The sequence below is a fragment of the Mytilinidion resinicola genome (assembly GCF_010093595.1).
Source record: "Mytilinidion resinicola strain CBS 304.34 unplaced genomic scaffold BDZ99scaffold_7, whole genome shotgun sequence".
In the NCBI taxonomy this organism is placed as follows: domain Eukaryota; kingdom Fungi; phylum Ascomycota; class Dothideomycetes; order Mytilinidiales; family Mytilinidiaceae; genus Mytilinidion; species Mytilinidion resinicola.
Window position 1 is genome coordinate 1433066 of NW_022985443.1, and position 14557 is coordinate 1447622.

General features: G+C 51.4%; 5 protein-coding genes across 5 annotated transcripts; all 5 read left to right on the plus strand.

Annotated features, from left to right (window-relative positions):
• The first annotated feature begins 319 nt into the window (after positions 1 to 319).
• On the plus strand, positions 320 to 1669 carry BDZ99DRAFT_461797 (FAD/NAD(P)-binding domain-containing protein). Its single transcript, XM_033719699.1, has one exon. It carries the CDS (start codon positions 356 to 358, stop codon positions 1568 to 1570), a length of 1215 nt encoding a protein of 404 aa, XP_033578783.1. The 5' UTR covers positions 320 to 355; the 3' UTR covers positions 1571 to 1669.
• Positions 1670 to 2056: 387 nt separating this feature from the next.
• Positions 2057 to 2770, plus strand: BDZ99DRAFT_461798 (uncharacterized protein). Its single transcript, XM_033719700.1, has one exon. The coding sequence runs from the start codon at positions 2148 to 2150 to the stop codon at positions 2757 to 2759; it is 612 nt and encodes a 203-aa protein (XP_033578784.1). The 5' UTR covers positions 2057 to 2147; the 3' UTR covers positions 2760 to 2770.
• Positions 2771 to 4954: 2184 nt separating this feature from the next.
• Positions 4955 to 8266, plus strand: BDZ99DRAFT_440765 (alkaline phosphatase-like protein; the record flags this gene model as incomplete). Its single annotated transcript, XM_033717732.1, has 4 exons — positions 4955 to 5205; positions 5259 to 5539; positions 5866 to 7234; positions 7288 to 8266. 4 exons carry the CDS (start codon positions 4955 to 4957, stop codon positions 7943 to 7945), a joined length of 2559 nt encoding a protein of 852 aa, XP_033578785.1. The 3' UTR covers positions 7946 to 8266.
• BDZ99DRAFT_475330 (uncharacterized protein) lies at positions 8246 to 10520 on the plus strand (the record flags this gene model as incomplete). Its single annotated transcript, XM_033721978.1, has 3 exons — positions 8246 to 8281; positions 8435 to 8450; positions 8782 to 10520. The coding sequence occupies 3 exons, from the start codon at positions 8246 to 8248 to the stop codon at positions 10518 to 10520; spliced, it is 1791 nt and encodes a 596-aa protein (XP_033578786.1).
• A 1121-nt stretch (positions 10521 to 11641) lies between these two features.
• Positions 11642 to 12461, plus strand: BDZ99DRAFT_414378 (uncharacterized protein; the record flags this gene model as incomplete). The annotated part of the gene is made up of 2 exons (XM_033716730.1): positions 11642 to 12091; positions 12145 to 12461. Coding segments are annotated over exons 1-2 (489 nt in total), but the record flags the coding sequence as incomplete, so codon positions are not given.
• Between the last annotated feature and the right edge of the window lie 2096 nt (positions 12462 to 14557).

The window sequence follows — 14557 nt, forward strand, 5'->3', positions numbered from 1 at the left end:
CGCCAGCCAAAAGAGCACATTGTGCAATTGTGGAAAAGCGGAAGGGACGTTTCTCTTTCCTCGGATCAATCAATTTGATCTGCCGCTCGGGGCTCAGTTCCTATACCGTACTTGAGATTATATTGATAACATGACAAAAATGGAAGGATCTATAGGAGCTACTCTAGGAAGCTTTGATTAGCTCATCACAGTTGCCTTATCTGACTTTTTACTTACTCTGACGACTTACATGGTAGCTGCAGGCGAGCTTCGGAGTCCTACCTAGGTACTTCCTTCCGTTTACCAAGCCTGGTAGGCCATGTCTACAACCACAACCATGACTTCAATCAACAGCGAAGCACCTCCTAGGGCCGATATGCACAATATAGTCGTGCTCGGGGCTAACTTTGCCGGCATTCCAGTCACCCACTACCTTCTCCGCCATGTCCTCCCGCCTCTCAACTCAATGGGAGTTGGCACCTACAAAGTCACACTCGTCTCGCCATCCACTCGCTTCTTCTTCAAAGTCGGAGCTCCGCGAGCCCTCACCTCTGCCGAAGCTGTCCCACTAGATCATTCATTCCTCTCTATCCCGGAAGCCTTCAAGGACTACAATCCATCACACTTCACTTTCATCCAAGGCGAGGCTGTTGGAATCGATGAGGTCGGCAAGAGGGTGATTGTGACGCAGCCTATGGATGGGTTAACCACCGACTTGGAATACGAATCTCTCATCATCGCTACTGGAACCACGAGCAAGAGCGCTCTCTGGACACTCCACGGAGACTACACCATCACCCGAGACGCCTTCAAAGATCTACACGCTCGTCTTCCGAAAGCCCAGCGGATTGCCATTGTAGGTGGCGGGCCATCCGGGGTCGAGACAGCCGGGGAGATCGCATACCGCTTCAAAGACAGAGACATCACTCTTCTATCCGGCACGACTCGTCTTCTCTCCAATCTGAAGAACACAGGTGTCAGCGCAACGGCGGAGAAGAAACTCAAGGCCCTCAATGTGAGCATCGTTCATGGATTGAAAGTCCTCTCTTCCAAGGAAAATGCGAGCGGCAAAACGATTCTGGCGCTCAGCGATGGGAATACCGAAGAGTTCGATCTTGTCATCGATGCCACGGGCGGTCAACCCAATTCCAGTTTCCTTCCGATCGCATGGCTGGACGAGCGGCTTCGTGTTGGTACTGATACGACAACTCTCCGCGTTCTCGAGGCTCCAGCGGGGGTATATGGCATCGGAGACGTTGCTTCGTACTCAAGAGGGAACATTCTCGATGTGAGAGATGCGGTCGCACCGCTCTGCTACTCAGTGTGGTTCGATTCGTACCAGCTTGCTGTCGCGGCACGGAAGAAGGACGGCAAGGAAACGGGAATGACGATGCCGCAGGTCTTGAAGGAAAGCAAGCTCAAACTCATTGAGTCTGACATGCAAGTCGTTCCTATTGGACCAGAGGGCGGTGTGGGCGTTCTTTTCGGGTGGAGAGTGCCTAGTTGGGTGGTATGGCTGCACAAGTCGAGGACTATGTTCTTTGAGAAAGCACCTGGTTTGGTTGCAGGAGCAGACTACGTGAAGCCATGAGTTGAAGGGCTTCGACAAATCATCGACCAATGAACTTGAGTCAAAGGATTCGGGCAGTCGGATAGGTAGTTAGCCAGCTTAGAAATGAAAGCACCTGGTCTCATTCTCACAGTGGGGCCTCTTGTTACCTGATTTCCACGTGCAGTCCTGATCTCCACGTGCAGTTCCCACACATTTCTGCACTATGAGCCGGACGAAGTCCCGGTCGTCTGATATCTTCGGTCTTCGGGGGCCAGTATTGCCCGATATACACATGGCTGATGACAAAAACCTCGCGAGGTTTCCAAGCATTCTACAGGTGCCAAGATGCGGGGTGCAGAAAGGCCTAGCATTCATAGGAGCGACTTCTAGCTTCGGATAGGAGAGATGCGTGGGTCCCGAATGGGGGCTTTTCGGAGATGGGAATGTTCGGTAAATGCGATGAGGCCCTGCCGTAATGCTTCCGTATCCGCTTTTGGCTTTGTAAACCTGATGATGGAGTTTGTTGGGGTCAAAAGAAATAGAATATAAAATTGAGATGTTCTAACAACTTAGCTTGGTAGCATCTACGTGACAGCGCTGTCCAGTTCCAGCAAACATGTCTCCATCTAAAGCTCCCACTCTCTCCAACCCAGGAAAAACCGTCCTCAAGCCAGCCCGCCTTGCACACTTCGTGTTGAAGACACAACCATCTACCTACCGTCGGCTGGTGGACTACTACAAGACCTTTCTGAGCGCGGAGGCAAACTACGAAGACGACCACAATGCCTTCATAACTTACGACGACGAACACCACCGCATCGGCATATGTGCCTTCGAATGGTGTGTCCCACAAGTACGCCAATCCACGGGCCTCGTGCATACCGCCTTCGCCTTTGAGACTCTTTTCGACCTCGCGCTGGCGTACAGACAGAGGAAGGCCAACGGTATCGAGCCGTACTGGTGTGTCAATCATGGCCCCACCACCAGCATCTACTACAAGGACCCGGATGGCAATGACATCGAAACGTTCGTTGATAACTTTGCGACGGTTGAGGAAACGAAGATTGCTATGGACACGCCCGTGTTTGCGGCAAATCCGGCGGGCTTGGAGTTCGATCCGGAAGTATTCGTGCAGCGGCTTGAGGCGGGAGAGAGCGACGCGTCGATCAAGAATCTGGAGAATATGCCATCATATACAAGCAAAGGGGGGCGGCCGTATGTGCTATGAATGGCTTACTATGGTGGTTGGGTGGTAAGGAAGAGAGGGAGTTTGAGGATTCGGTACAAGGGTAGGACGTCCGGATGCGCTAAACCAGAAGGGTATGAAGTCGGGTTACTGTACAAGCTCACGTCGTATAAGTAGAAATTGCAAAGCTCCCGTAGCTAGTAAACGATAAGAGCTTTAATGATGCATGACACGTCTTCCAATAGTGCTTCAACCGGATATCGCTCATCACGTGACTATCAACTGTCGGAATAGAATCAACAGTGCTTACGCGCGCCTTATCCTGACGAGCTGTGCACGATAAACGAATGGGCCTATTGAAACTCATCACGTTTTACAAGGTCCCGCGTCGTTTAGTGCCACATCAGCAATCTCGATAGACGCTGAAGGATGGTCATGACCGTTCCATCGATCACCTCGCTATGACCGTGATGTCTAGCCCTAGAAAGACATCGGAGGGGATATAGATCATATGCTTGAAGACTTCTAGAGATACCCTAGGCATCCTAATCAATGAGAAAAAGGTGACAACAGACTAATGTCCTGTTACTGTCACACAGCATCTCCTCACACACTGCGGTCAGCGCTTTCAGCGGAACATCCCAGTTGGTGGGAACGCCCTCTCCAGGATTAGAAGGCAGGCTGATCATCGACCCACTGTTTGTGAAAGGGCGTTGGAAGTTTTCAGGGGTCCCGGCCCATGCATTCACAATCTCTACCCACCTTACCCCTATCTAGAATAGCTTACGAAGCTTGGCAATGCTTGGTGAAGCTTAGCATTGCTTGGTCCATGGGAAAAGGCTCAAGAACCTTGCAAAAAGCGGTGATCATCATGCCGCAGGAGCTGCAGAGGAAAGCAAGGGAGAAGAGGCGTTAAATGAGGGACGCGTCAGCTTTTACGCAGCCATACGCCAAAGTCACTTCTCTGGTAATTGGCCGATCAAATGGGTGTGTCGGATCGAGGGCCAACGCCGGAGTCTGCTATTGGACAAACAGCCGGGCACGGCTCCCGCGGCCAAGCTTTTGCGGTGCAGGGCCGTCGCTGTCGAGTCAAGGGCCTCGAAGTAGCTTCAACGGCTCCACAGCCGCTAGCTCGAGGATCCTCTAGTGGCCTTCCAAGGTTTTGGAAGGATTGAACGAGCGACCAGCGGCATGAAGCGCCGGAGAAGCACCTACAAGTCTGCCTTGCATCGCCTCGCTTTGCCAGAAGAAGCCCGTGTGAAACACCGGCCAGGCAGCCGCCGGGAATCATCCCACAAGTTTCGTTGCGGCGAAGCGATCCAGGGAGCAGCTCTGTGAAGTCGGTAACTCGTCTCTGTGAAGCAGTAAAGTCTTCGCCATCATCACGGGAACAACTGTCCTTTTTCTTAGTCAGAAGCGAGGCGTTTGGAAAAGAATACGATAAATGGCGCGATCTAAATAAGAAGCCCAGCTGGGCCAGACTCACCTACTCTGCGGCACCCCTGAAGCGCACTTCAGCCGCCATACTCAGCTCCTCTGCCCACACGCCGTTAGTGGTTAGCATGGGGGGCCGTCCCCGCCGCCTCGATGCCACGGAACTGTTTACTGGTCCCGAGTCTGTGGCGCTGCAGGGCACCCCATCACCTCATGCTAATGAATATTCCATCAGCGCGGCCAGCTGCACCGCCCCTCTCCCTAACAGCAGTCCATGTGTTGAAGGGTTCTCGGACAGGAACAAGCAACGTTGGGTTGGGGGCGACACAAGCATTCTTGCGGCACGGCGCGTTGGCCCACAGAGCGGCCTGCAGTTCGTATTTTTAGCAAACAGCGCCGCAGTACAACCGCCAACAAAGGTACATGCTCTGCACTCCCTGAATGCGTCGAAGGAATCTAAGCCTGTCGGCGCCGGGGCTTGCGCTTGCGTCCCCTTCGAGCGCGGCGCTGCGTTGGTAGAAGAGGCGCCGTTCCAGCGTGGCTTCCCAAAGGTAAATAAGATCGGGAGGCTGACGCCGGCACACTGCCTTCGACTGGCAAATGGCATGCACAGACTTCGCATCCCCAAGGCGGAGCTGGGGCCTCTTCGTTTCATTACTTATTTGCGACACAGGTGACGCGACCCAGCTTCATATACCTGCGCCGAGGACACAGTGATCGTGTGCTCGCCGTTTGCCCTCCCGCGTGCCATGGCGGACCACAACATCCCCACGCGTTCTTCACCGTTGCGATCAGCCGCGAGGATGCTAGACTTCTTTTCTTTCCTGTGGGACACCAAGTTCCAATTCACTCTACTAATTGTTTCTTCCTTCTCCAGCAAGCTGCTTCACCTCTACAGCCACAGGATATCTCTTCCACTCATACTCACTACTCTCTACCTCCCGACGTTCCTCTTGCCCGATGCCATACTGGTTGTTCTGTCCAAAACGCTGCTATTTCGGCAAGACAGAAGTAAACTCGAGGTACCCAGGAGGATCTTCGGAGCACTTCTCACGTACGTTGAGCCAAGCCTTATTTAGTCGTTGCTCTATACTAACTACCACCTAGTCTCATCACTGCCTCCGCTTCTGCAGCCCAAGTATCTTTCTACCTCGAAACAGGCGGAGAAGTGCAATGGCTCGCCGCTGGAAACTTTGCGAACGACCCTGCCGGCATGAAGCTGCTCATGTCTGGCTTCCCGAAGTTTGCTCTGGCCCTCTTGTGCTTCGTTGGCATATCCTGGCTTCTCACACCGCGATATTATGATTTCGTCGACAGAGTATTTGGGGGCATTGCTTCGGCATTCAAAGCTCTTCGTCAGGTCGTATTCAGGAAGAACGTTGGTTATAGTAAAGTCTCTCGCCATTCGGAAGATGACGAGAGCTCAGATGAAGAGTACGTACATCTACGGGCGCCGCGCTAGTGACCATTCCGCACACATCACTGCTTCAGACGCTTCACGAGGTCATCAGGTCTGGAAATGTGGCGCCTTGAGGCCTGCAATGCAGACCCTTTTGGCTTCCAAAATGCGTCAAGGTGTTGATCTACCGCATTTCCATGGCCCTGATGATTTACTGAAGTACTTCAAACAGTGGCGGGCCGAGCCAACGACCTGTCCCTTTGTCTTCAGGAAAGTGCTAACATACGGGCAGGGAATTCGAGGAAAAGCCCGTAGGACCTAGTAGACGGAGAACGCTACTAACCGTACTTGCGGTTCTTGCTGCGGTCGGCGCCTGTGCTGTTCTTCAAGTGGTCCGCCCAACGACTCAGCCTTATGCGCACATGTCGGGCTCACTACCGTTCACGTTATTCGGATCCTTGCTTTTCAATGCTAGGAACTCCGAGTTCTGCCTACCACGTCCACCCAACCCGGTCGGCTTCCCGTTCGAGCAACTTCTTGCGAATGCGTCCTGGGAGCAGCCCGTTGGGAACTTTGCTGGATGGATGCCACAGTCCGCGAAGTGTATTGCACGAAATGGTACCGATAATCTAAAGTTCTACGACCCAAGTTGCGACCCGTTGCGGGTCAGCAACTTAGACCAGGACATTCTTGGCAGCCTTGGTGATGCCTTCGCCAATGACGAAAAACGACCCTCGATCAAGCATGTCGTAGTGCTTACGCTCGAAAGCACGCGGAAGGACATATTCCCGTTCAAAAAGGAAAGCAGGATTCACGACATTATCCAGGAATCCTGGAGCCGTTTCGACGATATGCATGAGTTGGACGAGAAGCTGTTCGAGATGACACCTATTGCCAGCTTATTGACAGGCGAGTCTATGGGTTTCGCCGACCTAGCAATTGACGAAGTTCACGGAGCTGCGCCTGCAAAATGGACAGATCGTTTCAACGAGTCTTTCGGAGGCATCAACGTCCAAGGAGCGTACACCGGAGCGGGATATACTTTCAAGAGCTTGGTTGGCGGACATTGTGGAGTAGAGCCATTACCAGTGGATTTCACCGAGGAGGTTAAGGGCCACATCTACCAGCCTTGTATTCCGCATATCCTGGACCTCTTCAACAAGCACCCAAACGAAACTGCGCCGAAGGAGGAGAGGGACGCCGGCGAGAAAGACTTCCTATCTTCGGACTGGGAGTCGGTAATCGTTCAGTCAATTACCGATCAATTCGATTCGCAGGACATTCTAGATGATCATATGGGATTCCGCAAGGCCATCATGAAGTCAACACTGCTCAACTCTTCTTCGAAGTATTACCCACCCAAACAACCAGAGAGCAACTATTTCGGGTTTCCAGAGACTGAAGTGCTGCCTTACATGCGGGACCTATTCACGGACGCGGAAGCACGCAACAAGCGTTTGTTCTTGTCTCATATCACAAGCTCAACCCACCATCCCTATTCCACTCCAAAGCAATGGGGCAAGGATGAGGACTATATGGCGAGAAACCGATGGGGTGCTGAGGATTCATTCAACGCTTACCTGAACACGGTCAAGTACCAAGACGAGTGGATCTATACGATATTCAACATGCTGGAAGAAGTTGGGGTGCTTGACGAAACCCTCGTCGTGTTGGTCGGAGATCAGTACGGTTCCTCCTCTATTCCGTCTCTATATTTCACATCTAACCAAGTTTCAGTGGCATGACCTTCGACACAATCGACGGCAGCACCTCAACTTTCGAGAACGGCCACGTCAACAACTTCCGCGTTCCTCTACTCTTCGTCCATCCTAACCTTCCCCGCGTTCAGCTTACCGCCAAAACAACCTCCATTTCGATCATTCCAACCCTCCTCGACCTCCTCATCCAAACCCACTCGCTGGATGCTCCGGCCATTGAAACCGCACAGCAACTAATCCAACAATACCAAGGCCAATCACTCATCCGCACCTTCGTCCCGGAGAAAGATGGACGCCAGCTGTGGTACTTCGGAGTCATCAACCCAGGTGGTAGTGTGATGGTCATCTCTTCCGCTGCAACATCCTATCGACTGGTCTTCCCTCTTTGCTCAAGTTCCGAGCTCCGGTTTACGGATGTCGCCAAAGACCCGGCGGAAGAACACGCGATCGAGGGATGGACGATTGAGAAGCTTGTGAAAAAGGTCAAAAAGGACATGAAAGGAGAAGAAGGCGAAGCGGCGGTCGAATGGATACAGAAAGCAGAGATGTTGGGCCGGTGGTGGTTCTGGGAGCAGCGGGAGCGATGGGATTACCATCTTGCCGCCAAGGGGACGGATCGCAGTGCGAAGAATGCAGGAGGAGGCGAGAGGAAGAAGCATTGGTGGGAGACTCGATGACGGAAAATCGTGGTTCTTGATTGTGTGTATTATAATGGTCGTCGAGCCACTCTCACGACTTGACTTTCGATGTTAGCTGCTACCGATGGAGGTGCTCCGAATGCTCCGGAGGTTGCACAGGCAGTATTAAAAGGCGGTCTCCTTGTTTTCCCTGGCGTAAAAGCGATCTCATTACGGCGGCATTGATCAGGAGTTTCGGACATTTCGGAGGGAAAGAGAAGATACCATGGGGTTGCCAAGAACATAATCGTCATACACCTGCAAGAAAAAGCATAGAGCCAGCCCTTACTGTTAGTGCAAATGGATTGGTTCATGATCTGGTTAGTGCTGATTCAAGTGAGTTCCTGATTTGCTGACTGGAGTATAACCTACCGATGGGTGCCAAATCTTGGAAGAAAATGAATACTTGAACTTTCAAGCCGATGTGATACCCGAACAGAGGCTGTGTACTGTGAAATGACGTTGGTTACATTTGCTAACGCCATCTAGGCAGGTAGTTCGAAAGGTAAGGGTCATAGGGTGATATACAGTAGAACGCCTTCCTATTGGTCTATCCTTGCTGACTTAGCAGATCTGCTAAGATGGATGCAACGTCTGCTCATCGTTCCTAGAAAACACAACATCAACCCACCAGGATGGGTCCATCACGCACCCTCACTTTCTTTGCTTTGCTTTTGCCTGTCGTTGCGATGGCAGCTTGGTGGTGGTTTCAGGCCTTAATTGGCTTCGGAGTCCTCCAAAACTCGGTTGCTTTCAACGGTCCGCCAGGCGTGGACATCTGGTGTGGGAAAGCGTATCGGAACACGTGAGCTGTCAATTTCTTCCCCCTTTCTTAGTATCAGTCCGTAATCCTAGAGTCAGGGACTCCTCTTTCGATCCGGGTGGGTCCTTAGTAGAACCAGAGGCGATCTCGAAAACGCCTCTTTTAGACCTTCGTGCCTATCCTCGGATGGATAGATACCTGGAAAGTGATGTTGATGCATCATTCATCGTTGATACACCCTTTTCTTACGTCTTTGGAAAACCGTTCTCCAATTCTACGTTTGTGCCTGGAACGAACGATGTTATACCCCTCACTACTCTCAAGATCCAAATCATAAGCTCTAATACCGGAGACGTCCTCGTTCCTTGGACCGATGTGGGCGTCAATACTACTTCAAATGAGATTCAATTCCCCCTTCACCTTCTCCCTGCAAGCCATGTACCATATCCCATCAGCGTTATCTGTGCTTCTGCCGATGGTCTTCAAACGTTCCAGACAACAACGCTAGTGAGAGTGCTCCCGCCTCGCAACGACACAGGTAGTGTCGTCCGAATGGATCAGAAGCATGGTGGCCTAATGATTCGTTCTACACGCACTCTTAACCTCTGGAAAGGCTTGTTTCCCTTTTCCTTCTACACAAGCTGGGACTGGATCTCATCGACGATCACCAACAGCTCGTCTCCGACCAATCTCACCGACTTTCGCTCCAAAGGCTTCAACCTGATCCATCCAGTACCACCGGGTGGCACAGATCCATTCAACCACGCCATCTTTTCCCGCTTCCTCGACATATGCGACGAGCTCGAGATCTACGTCATGTACGATATGAGACACACGTACCAAAACCGATCATCCCTCACCGCCCAGATCGCCAGTCTCCAATCTCACCCCTCACTCCTCCTCTACTACACAGCCGACGAGCCCGACGGCCAAACCGACCCACTCAACGCCACCTCAATTGCTTACAGCTGGCTCCAAGCAGCAGACCCCTACCACCCCGTTTCCCTCGTCCTAAACTGCGCAAACTTCCACTTCGGCGAATATACCTCCGGCGCCGACATCATCCTCGAAGACACCTATCCCATCGCAACAAACAACAGCTACAGCATCGTCTACGACACGGTCTGCAACACCACCTACGGCTGCTGCGGCTGCGACAACTGCCATGCGTACGACGACGCATATCCGGCGTACGTGGCGAACCCTTTCCTAGACATCCCGAATCGAATAGAGACCTACGGGAAGTATCAAGAGTGGCTCGGCCTCATTGCGTTGGCGGAGCAGGGGAAGGGGAGGAAGAGTATTTGGGGCGTGCCGCAAGCTTTCTATGATCAGGGGAGCTTTTGGAAGAGGTGGCCGACGGGGAAAGAGGAGGCTGTGATGGCGGCATTGAGACTGAATCATGGGGCCAAGGGTGTGGTGGCGTGGATTTATCCTACGGATGGGGCGGTGGAGGATGCGATGAGTGGGTTGGCGAAGGTGGTGACGGGAGACCTAGCCACGACTTTCCTGCTTTATACATCGCCGTCGGATGTGGTGGTTGATGGAGTCGATGCGGGGCTAGTGGACGTGAAGCACTGGTGGGGAGGTGAGGCGTCTGGGAAAGCGCTGGTCACTTTGGTGTACATGGGGTACTCGGACGTAGCTACCAGCGTCAGGCTTTCTTTGCAAGGGAAGAGTGTGAGGGCGGTCGAGAGTGTGCTGTATGGTTCTGAAGAGTGGAGTGTTGAGGATGGGAAGCTCGTCAGGCAAGGCGGGCTTGAGGCGCTGGAGGTCGGCATCTTCCTCGTTGAAGTTGGGGATAAGGATTAAGTAAGTTGCGACGCCGCATCATTACTCAATATACATATCGCCCTCAAAACTACGGACAAGATGTAAGCTTGTCATCCGCTTGTCATTCTGACCGTTCATCACAAGCACTGGGCTGCGAGGGCGCGAACTACCTCTCGAGATTGAACAAAATACGCACGGTATATGCACCCGAGGATTCGAAAGTACTCTAGCCCTCCTACAATGCCTTGCCATAGATATCCGTACACTGTCCTGCCACTGTTGGTGGGCCCCAGCGTACTAATATCAGCCGGTGGTAGCGGATACACTTCCTATTTGCGTATGCCCTGCTGACGCTGTCTGGGGTAGCCTGGCGAGTTCACTGGCTGTCCAAAATGCCGAAGTCCTCCCTCATTCGGAATGCTGAAAATACTATGAAGCTCCTCGCGCAGTGGTAAACGAGTGTACGGATTTCTATTCCGAGGCATTGTATCGGGAGATTCACAGCCAAGATGGGCCGCTCATTATATGCAGTGTTCGATGCTGTTATTCTCGGTCATCATCATTGCCAGTTCGTGGCCTGGTTGGATCGCCCAGCCCAGAACGGCGTCGTCTCAACTTACAAGACTTACCAGATACGCGTTACATCTGCAATTGTCAACGTATCTTGGAGATGTCCCTGGACACTCAAAGACTAAAATTCTCCGCACGACAATTCGATAGTGTTGGAGCAGTGCTGGGACGTTATGGCATCAATAAAATACCTACTATCATACAATGTGAAAGGTTTGGTTTAAAAACGTATGTTCCTTATTATGGTGGCTTCCAGCGTAGAGGTGGAAGGAAGCGATTCCTGCCCATCTTTGCCATTGTATCTCAATGATACTTCTCACCAACCCATACCACCGGACATCACGAGCTCGGTTTTTTCGGGTTTTTGCGTTTGCACAAAATCAGTCATGAGGCGGGATAAGATTCCCAAGCGTCTTCAGAAGAGTATCAGTCGCATTGATGAGCTTGTAGTTGGACGGTGCTTAGAGTATTGGATTACCGAAAAGAAAAAGAAAACCATCTTCGTCAGAAAAGGGTCTTGTAACGGACATGGGACTTCTGAGAAGACCTTAATAATGACAGAAGAGCACTGAGGACAACTAATAAGTTTTAGGCGATAGGAATAACACTCTAAGATATCACAAGCAGGAACCAGAACTTATATAAATCGATAGAAGAGGTAAAGCCCACCTATTTTCCCTCGAGTTCTATGTAAATCAATAATGGCAAGTCGTTCCCTTTCTTCCATTCACCAGTGCGGACTTGATTACATAATATACCTTCCGTTTGCACATCTAAGCTTTTCTTTCGCAGCGACTTTCTTCCTCGCCTCGACATCATCGCCGTCCGCGCTGCCAAACAGCTTGGTTTACAACTAAGCACCTCCAACATGGCGACCACGGACCCTGGTCTAGGAATGCTCATTCTGGATAGTCGTGGCGACGTGATCCTGAAGCTCGGCGCTGAAGGCGAGTGCCGCCTTCTCGTATCCTCGAATGCCCTTACGCTTGCGTCGCCAGTGTTCAGAGCCATGTTCACTGGTGGATTTGCAGAGAGCCAAGGTCAGTCTTTGCTCCATCATAGATTTTAAACCTATGCTGACGTACGCTGGCAGACTTGTCCTCCGCATCGCCACGAGAGGTTCCCTTACCGGATGACAACGAAGCCACCACGATATTGTTCTGCCGCATTATCCATCATAACCATGCTAAAGTCCCGGCCGTCGTCGATTTGGAACTCTTCGCCCAACTCACGGTTCTTTGTGATAAGTATCAGTGCGCTGCAGCAGTGCGACCTTGGGCTATGCACTGGGTCACCGTGCTCTTGCCTAGAATTGGTGAAGTGGGCTTTGAGAAGCTCTTGTTGGTCACACACGGCCTTGACCTTCCGGCACAATTCACCAAAGTTACTGAGTTGCTGGTGAAAGATCGCTGTGTGAAAATCGATACTGTTACCGTCAATGGACATGTATATCTTGACAAGAACCTTCCTGGTAAGATGGCCCATGTCTCGATGTATTTTGAGCGAATGCTGACAAGTGACAACGAAAAAAGAGCAGTGCGAAATGGCGCGAATCCAATGGAGGCAATATGCAATCTCAGATTTCGAGAACCATATAACGCCTTTCCTGGAGTCGTCCACGTATTGTCAAACGGCGACGGTTCGGCAATACTTTCTCGCCCTCCAAAACGTCGGACTGTGGCCGCTCTCGCAGCGGATTCCTCTTCTCACGATGACGGAACTCTGGAAGAAAGTAGCAGCACTGAGCATTGACTAGCCCAAATGCACGTGCGATCCGCATTCTGGAGTATGTCGTTATGTTCCATGCAATCCCGCGCTCATCTTACTCCTCCTCCGAAAGGAAATCTGGAAGCACATTAGTTGCATCAAGGGCCTCTGCTTAGATTGCTGGAAGGCAGGAACTCAGGTTGAAAATTGATGTGAACTCTGTCTTATTTCGGGGGCCCGAAGGCCAAACTATATACTACGTAGGAAGTGACTGTATGCATAGGCAGAAGCACTAATTGGAGGCAGCAGTAGGCAGCATTAGGCAGGGTAGGCCACCGTACCCCAACCACTCTCTGTAGAAGTTGTAACTGGCTAGGCATGTAGGCAGCTACTATGCCAGCAACTCCAAGTCTGTACGTAGGTGACCGTGAACCGTATGAGTTGTTGATCCTAGGTTGTAGCTGTTACAACCCGAGTCAGGAAGGACTCCCCACTCCGAGACTTACGACCCGGAGAAATGCCGCATACCGCACTAGAACTGAGAGCTGTCGCGTAGACAGCTGCCACATCAGCGTAGGGATGGCGGAGGTGGCTTTCGAGGACGCACGTGCGATAGTTCCCCATAGAGATAGAGACACTGCACTGAAAGACTCTAAAATCCAGGTAGAGCTCCTAATTCTAATGAGAACTCACCTAATTTTGCCTCACGTCTCTGCAATGCCGTACCCACACGAAGGGATCAGACGAGTTTCCCAGACTCTCGTGATGTATGAGGATGATGGTTAATAGTGTTGTGTAATAACAATAGTAGTGATAAAGTACATAATCTTCAAACAGTGCCAAGATATCGTATCATGGGCCATTCGCCTCTACTTTTATTTCTATCAGCACGGTCTAGCGTTCCGTAGCTACTTCTATCTGCTTGTTAAACCTGCTCCTCTTCTCTCCCTCCTACATCCACCACCGCGTCCTCTCGGGCCCCAACAACCATCATGGACACCACCGAGCCGGATGGCAGGCCTGCGCTGGCTACGGATCTGAGCTGGTACCCCAACGCTTGGTTGATAAGTCCATGGAGTAAAGCCACCTATGACTCTATGCCGCTTGTTGACGATTGATCTATAGGGTCCATTGAGGCTAATCGACTCGAAATGCGTAGGCAGCTTGTTACTACCTTCGAAACCGCGATCTTCGGGCCATTGGAAGCATACAAAGATTACGAGCTTTGCATGGGCGTGGAGAGCATCGCTGGCCAATATTCTTTCAAGTTGATAAAATCCGGGCTCTGGACTGTTTCGGATCGTCTTCCTGGATTGACTCTCTCTGAGCTCAAGGACAAAGTGGCCAATATACCAAAGTTGCAGTTCCAGCAATGTAACCCGAGACCTGGATGTATGTGCTGGTGCTCAAACGTCAGACAGGTAACTGGAGAATCAGAACTCACTCCTGAAAACGTTGAACGATTTTGAAAAGACATTCAAAGGCCTTTGTCTAGATTGTTGGAAGGAGGGAAGAAAATCGTACGACAACAACAGCTGCCGCATCAAGCATTGAGCACAGCTCACGCTTCGGACTCGCTGGATACGGAAACTACCACGAAGGCTTTTAGCGATACCGACCCATTTCCCCGAAGGCTCCAATCCTTTAGCTAGAATTAGCGCATTCAATCGATTGGAAGTCCTCATAATTTTCATTGTAAGCCTTTCTATGCCATGTGTATTTGTGTGAGACGACCTTAAAAAAGACCGCTGCAACCAAGTGCGAACAACCACCTGCCACTGCATGAGGTGCCCCAGTGA

What these genes read in the sequence shown, in the direction of transcription:
- BDZ99DRAFT_461797 (XM_033719699.1), top strand. Translation starts at nt 356, where the DNA reads ATGCACAATATAGTCGTGCTCGGGGCTAACTTTGCCGGCATTCCAGTC.
- BDZ99DRAFT_461798 (XM_033719700.1), top strand. Translation starts at nt 2,148, where the DNA reads ATGTCTCCATCTAAAGCTCCCACTCTCTCCAACCCAGGAAAAACCGTC.